Source organism: Littorina saxatilis, linkage group LG12 (assembly GCF_037325665.1).
Source record: "Littorina saxatilis isolate snail1 linkage group LG12, US_GU_Lsax_2.0, whole genome shotgun sequence".
NCBI lineage: Eukaryota > Metazoa > Mollusca > Gastropoda > Littorinimorpha > Littorinidae > Littorina > Littorina saxatilis.
Genome location: NC_090256.1, coordinates 31,861,371 through 31,867,624, shown reverse-complemented (window position 1 = coordinate 31,867,624; position 6,254 = coordinate 31,861,371). Strand labels below are relative to the sequence as shown.

At 39.0% G+C, this 6,254-nt stretch overlaps 1 protein-coding gene across 2 annotated transcripts; it reads left to right on the top strand.

The window, feature by feature from the left end:
- Nucleotides 1-345: 345 nt before the first annotated feature.
- LOC138981746 (grpE protein homolog 1, mitochondrial-like) lies at nucleotides 346-2,997 on the top strand. Of its 2 annotated transcripts, none has more exons than XM_070354822.1 (3): nucleotides 346-478; nucleotides 1,539-1,728; nucleotides 1,967-2,997. In XM_070354822.1, the coding sequence occupies exons 1-3, from the start codon at nucleotides 390-392 to the stop codon at nucleotides 2,393-2,395; spliced, it is 708 nt and encodes a 235-aa protein (XP_070210923.1). In that variant the 5' UTR covers nucleotides 346-389; the 3' UTR covers nucleotides 2,396-2,997. The 2 variants fall into 2 exon arrangements, with proteins under 2 accessions (XP_070210923.1, XP_070210924.1); XM_070354823.1 differs by having other exon boundaries at nucleotides 366-478; nucleotides 1,542-1,728.
- The last annotated feature ends 3,257 nt before the right edge of the window (nucleotides 2,998-6,254 follow it).

Sequence of the window (6,254 nt, the reverse complement as noted above, 5' to 3'; positions counted from 1 at the left end):
ACCCCCAAAAATTGCTTTTCACTCAAAATTTAAAATGGTTTCCCTTAATTAGGTTATTCTGCTTGCAAAAATCAAACAAGCAGCAAGCTGTTTCCAAAATAAAAAAAAAAAGTGCTTGCCTACCCTGTCCCCCCTTAAATTTATGACAAAACAAAAGAAAACAAGTCATTACAATGTAATCTTTTGTTTCGTCATGAAACAAACGTTCCAATAATTTACCACTCTTGTTTTTTCTAAGCTGAGCAACAATATTATACTCACACACACGCACACACACGAAGATCGCAATTTATTCAAATGCAGCTCATGAAACAGATGAAAGCATTGCATAAGTGTTAGCTCCCTTTAAAACCGCTCTCGCGTGGAAAGGAGCCAAACGGTAAACCTTCATGATGGCAGCCGCTGGCAGCATGTGTGTTCGGACGGTTTGCGGACTTTCGAGAGCAACGCGCTCCTATTTGGGGAGCAGGATACACAGGTAGAAAAATGTTCTCTTGCAAGATCTTTTTTCATTTTCTGTCGAGCGGTTTTACGAAGATTTATGTAAATAGTCTTTTGAAATGTAAACTGATTTTCTTGTCCCCAGTTCGGTAAGAACAGACGACGCATGTCATTCATTATCTTGCATCATGAGCTTGAGAATGTTCCAAGGGATTGGACTGTTTCTTGCTTTATTTTAAACCAACTAAGTTTTATGTTTTTACATTGCTGATTTTGTGTTATCTGACTGACCACTGCAGTCAATAGTATGTGCACAGTTTGTGTCATCTGAACGGATATTACCCTACAACAGTACAACTACAAGTACAAGGTCAAACGACTACGAGCGTTAAATAGCTGTCGGTAGCACTTGTGTAATTGTTTTGGTGACTGTCAGTTGTCCAGTGTTTGGAAGAAACAGAATGTGTCATTTAAGTTTAAACATTTTTAGTCAGAAATTACGTACCTCCTTCCCTAAGAAACACAGGGATGTTATAGATGCTCAGGTTGTCACTCTTTTGTGCTTCCTATAGTCTTTTCGGTTGCATATTTGTACAGAAAGTTATAGCGACGCTGTCATTTTCATCTTATACCAGTTTACGTATGGCAATACATGTAGTGATGTACAGACACCATCCATCTCGCTCGCATCTCTCTTTGCATCTCCATCGTACATGTGAATTTGCATGCATATTACTGAATTCTGACTATAAACAACCCCTCTGAAGTGAAGGCCTGCTATGTTTCCAAACAATCAGACGTTCGACTGGCCAGGGATCAGAAAAATGCATCAGATCAAAAAGTATGCACCTGCAGCCAGCTATAGGGCAAAAGCACAGGAAAGAAGACTTTTATGTGGTCTCTCGTTCAGTCGTTGATGGCTGGTACCTCTGGTGAGATGATGGGCCTAATGTAAGAAAGTAATAAGACTGAGGCTGGAGAACGACACTAGAGACTGAAATTGTAAAAAGAGAGGTTCGATTGTATACTGTTATTTTCAGGTACATGTAACTCATCTCTCAGATTTATTCTTATTCGGTTGTAATTTTTTCTTTCAGCAGGACAGATCTGCTTCGGATGTCAAGTACAGCAGCAAATGATAAGCCGGCCGATACTACGGAGAGTGCAAATAGGAGTCAAAGTGCCGCAGAACAGCCAGAACAGGATCCAAAACAAGAATTGGCTGCTGCAGAAAAAGTGTGGGCCGAGGAAAAGACAAAAATTGAATTGGACCTGAAAGAAATGAAAGTAAGTGTGCATTAGCATTAAGAGTAGCAGATTTGTTCCAGTTTCAGATTTTTTTTTAATTCCCAATATTTTGTTATTGAAGATGTCAAAACATGTTTGAATTGTGGAAATATGTGAAAAAAAGAAAAGGGAAGACATCATTCAAATGGAAAATGATTATATGGGAAAAAGTATGGAAATGATTTCTATTTGTGTATGATTTCCACTGGTTTTCTCACTCTCTTATTCTCACCGACAGGACAAGTACATTCGCTCCCTGGCAGAGACGGAGAACGTGCGGCAGCGCATGAAGAAGCAGATCGACGACGCCAAGCTGTACGGCATCCAGGGATTCTGCAAAGACCTGCTGGAGGTGGCGGACATCCTTCAGACCGCCACAATCAGCGTTCCTCAGGAGGAGCTCCCCAAGAACCCAGCGCTCAAAGACCTCTTTGATGGTCTCACCATGACAGAAGCGCAGTTACAAAAAGTGTTTGGCAAGCATGGCTTAGTGCCAATCTCACCCAAGGAGGGAGAGAAGTTTGACCCTAATTTCCATGAAGCCTTGTTCCAGGTCCCCACCGCAGACAAGGAATCAGAGACTGTAGCCATTGTGCAGAAAATAGGGTACAAGTTGCACAATAGGACAGTCAGACCAGCGCTCGTCGGTGTATTCAAGATGTCATAGGTGCTGGTTCTAGTCTGTACCTCACTATTGGATCATTTGTAAAGTTGAACTACACACTGGGGAGATATATTTGGGGTTGATTTAGAGTAACTTGTTAAGCAGTGTCGTCTGTGTGTAGCAGATGAGAAAGGTTTGTACATGAAGCATGATTACGTAAGGTGTTCAAAGTGATGTTACTGAAAAGGAATCAGACGTGAATGAATAGAAATGAATATGGAAGAGAGAACCGGTATCTCTGAAAACAAGAAACATTTAAAATGATAACAAACCCACCAGAGCATATTCGTGCAACAAACTTCATAAGAAAAAAACAATACAAAACTTTGCGACAGGCATTTGACTCGTTATGTGGATACGTTGCAAAGAAAGTTTGTTCCTTCCTTCTACAGAGCTATTTCTGTGCATAATAAAAGAGGGTAGAGATTGGTGGCATACATGTCCAAATCATTTGTGTTACTGTTAGTGGCACAATTTGATCAGTTGAAGTTTGGTTGATTGCCTTTTTTTTTCAGGAGAAGAGTTTAGATTTCAGTGCTACAGCTTCTCTGTGTGATTTTTACAGTTGAAAATGTTTTGTGTTTGAATAAACATGTCACTGCAGATGTACGTATCACCTGCTGGTATGAATGACAACTGAGATTCATATGAGGTGGACAAATCAGACTTGAGTATCTAATCTAACGTTATGTGTCATTTTTCTAAACATTGTTCTTGTATTCAGATTATTGTTGTTGAGTCATCGATGTGAATCAGAATGCATGGAAGTGACAAGACGATGAAGTGGTTTGTTCAAATGTTGTTTTCTTGATATTTGATATTATGAATGGAGTATAGCAAGTGTCAGTTTTCTGTCATTTTTATTTGAACAACAAGTGTTATGTGAACGAGAGAAGTTTATTTTTTCTTCTTCATGTTTGAGTGTGTACGTGCGTGTTTGTGTGCATTTCCTTTATTTTTAGTCTTTGTCCTTTCCACAAGAGTCTAGGAGAGTACCTGTATGAACATAGAATTGGCAAAATATATTAAATTGATCAGATTTGTTGTGATTTGATTTCCCTGTAATATGTAAGAAATGTTAAGTCCTTTGTACTGGAAACTTGCATTCTCCCAGTAAGGTAATACATTGTACTACGTTGCAAGCCCCTGGAGCAAATTTTTGATTAGTGCTTTTGTGAACAAGAAACAATTGACAAGTGGCTCTATCCCATCTCCCCCCTTTCCCTGTCGCGATATAACCTTCGTGGTTGAAAACGACGATAAACACCAAATAAAGAAAAGAAAGAATTTCCCTGTAAACATTTCGTGAACCTTTGCGTGAGCACTTAATAAAACTGTGAGGCAAACTGTTTTCACGAGGCGGAGTGGGCCTATAAATCTAAGAGTAAGCGAAAGAGCGGGCTTGAAATACAGTAATTGAAGTTCATTTGTGAGTGACTGTTTGATTGATTCATTGAATAAATACCAGAAAGCTTATAACTGCCATTGTTCGTCTCATTCCATTGTCTGTCACTGAAGCATGTTGGAAGTTTTACTTGATGGGGACAGGAATTCCCGGATTTCTAGTTTCTGCCTGCAGCAGTTCAAGCTTTTTAAAACCAGAGGGATAAACAAAACAAACAAGAAAAGAAAACAGTGTTTTTACGGTGTTTTAAGCAGTCATTTAAAGCCTGTTTGCCCATCAGAAAAATCCAGTAAAAAGGGAAAGTTTAACCAGATATTTTAAGTCATAAAATTCCAGATGCAAACTATTATTTTTTTAAAAGTTTAGATTTTAAGACCCTAAAAAAGGCTCTGCATAAAATTAAAGTGCCTTGTTTGTGCCACTAAACATGGACAATTGGAGAAATTGTACTTTAAAAAAAAAAGTACAATCTGCATAGTGGTGCTTTAGAGAAATTGACACAATAATTGACAGAACTGTTGTGTTTTGGGAGGGGATTACTTTTTCAAAACAAATCGGTTATCAGTCTATGAAGGATGAGTGTATATCTGCTGCATTAATTTATGACTTATCAAACGTTTATTAATAAGTTAATAATTTTCAAGAACCATTGTTTTCTTATGCTTGCTCACTCTTCTCTCTCTCTCTCTCTCTCTCTCTCTCTCTCTCTCTCTCTCTCTCTCTCTCTCTCTCTCTCTCTCTCTCCCTCCCCCCACACACACGCAGAGTGCCCTCCTGAACGCATGCAGGCAGAAAAATCATGGCACTTCATTTGTTTTAAGTTGAGAAAAGTATCCAATCAATATTTTCTGATTGGAGTCAACAGGGCAAATCAGGAACCAGTCGGGCTTCAGCCATTCCCGTTAGTTCAAACACCTAACAAAAAATGAGGCAAAACAGTTCAGGAAACCCTGTAAACTAATTGAGACGACAGCACCCCTGTTTGCCTGTTCGTTAACTCGAAGCCTTACAATACCCCCAAAACAAATGGAGCTTTAGAATTTTCTTCTGGGTGCGACTTAATCAGTCTGTCAGTCACAGCTTTGCAGAGTTCTTGTTCTGTGAAAAAGCTGCGCTCTTGTCAAATCGCTCTTTTTTACATTTAGTCAAGTTTTGACTACATGTTTTAACATAGAGGGGGGAATCAAGACGAGGGTCGTGGTGTATGTGTGTGTGTGTGTGTGTGTGTGTGTGTCTGTCTGTCTGTCTGTCTGTCTGTGTGTGTGTGTAGAGCGATTCAGACTAAACTACTGGGCCGATCTTTATGAAATTTGACATGAGAGTTCCTGGGTATGATATCCCCGGACGTTTTTTTCTTTTTTTCGATAAATACCTTTGATGACGTCATATCCGGCTTTTTGTAAAAGTTGAGGCGGCACTGTCACACCCTCATTTTTCAATTAAATTGATTGAAATTTTGGCAAAGCAATCTTCGACGAAGGCCGGGGTTTGGTATTGCATTTCAGCTTGGTGGCTTAAAAACTAATGAGTGAGTTTGGTCATTAAAAATCGGAAACTTGTAATTAAAATTATTTTTTTATTAAACGATCCAAATTTACGTTCATCTTATTCTTCGTCATTTTCTGATTCCAAAAACATATACATATGTTATATTTGGATTAAAAACAAGCTCTGAAAATTAAAAATATAAAAATTATGATCAAAATTAAATTTTCGAAATCGTTTTAAAAACTATTTCATCTTATTCCTTGTCGGTTCCTGATTCCAAAAACATATAGATATGATATGTTTGGATTAAAAACACGCTCAGAAAGTTAAAACGAAGAGAGGTACAGTACAGCGTGCTATGAAGCACAGCGCAATCGCTACCGCGCCGAACAGGCTCGTCACTTTCACTGCCTTTTGCACTAGCGGCGGACTACGTTCAGTTTCATTCTGTGAGTTCCACAGCTTGACTAAATGTAGTAATTTCGCCTTACGCGACTTGTTGATTAGTGTCGGGCGTTGTGGCTCAGTCCATGTGCGCCGGACAGATGGGTTTAACTTGCAGTCCGGCGTCTGCTCGTGAGGAATGCAGAATGTAGTTATTTCTTCTTCATTGTCTTCAGCTGAGGAAACAAGCTTCAGGAGAAATTCTTGTTTCTCACCGAGTGGCAACTCAATCTTTTTCAAATTGTCCGCTATTTCTTATTCAGATTTGATTTGTCTGGCCTGAATTTTTTCTTGAAGCACGATTGCTGTCAGTCTTTCTCGTCACTGAGTGTAAGCGGTCAAGTTCACCACCACAGACCTTTTCAGGCTTTTTAAAAATATATTTTTTATATCATTTTATTTGGAAATCCACAGCCTAACTGCTTCTTACGTAAAAGAGTGTGATTGTTCTTGAATGTATTTTGTAGGTGAAGCCTATACTGTCAGTCTGTTGAATTAATTCAGGGAAAAAATGCCATTCTGCGC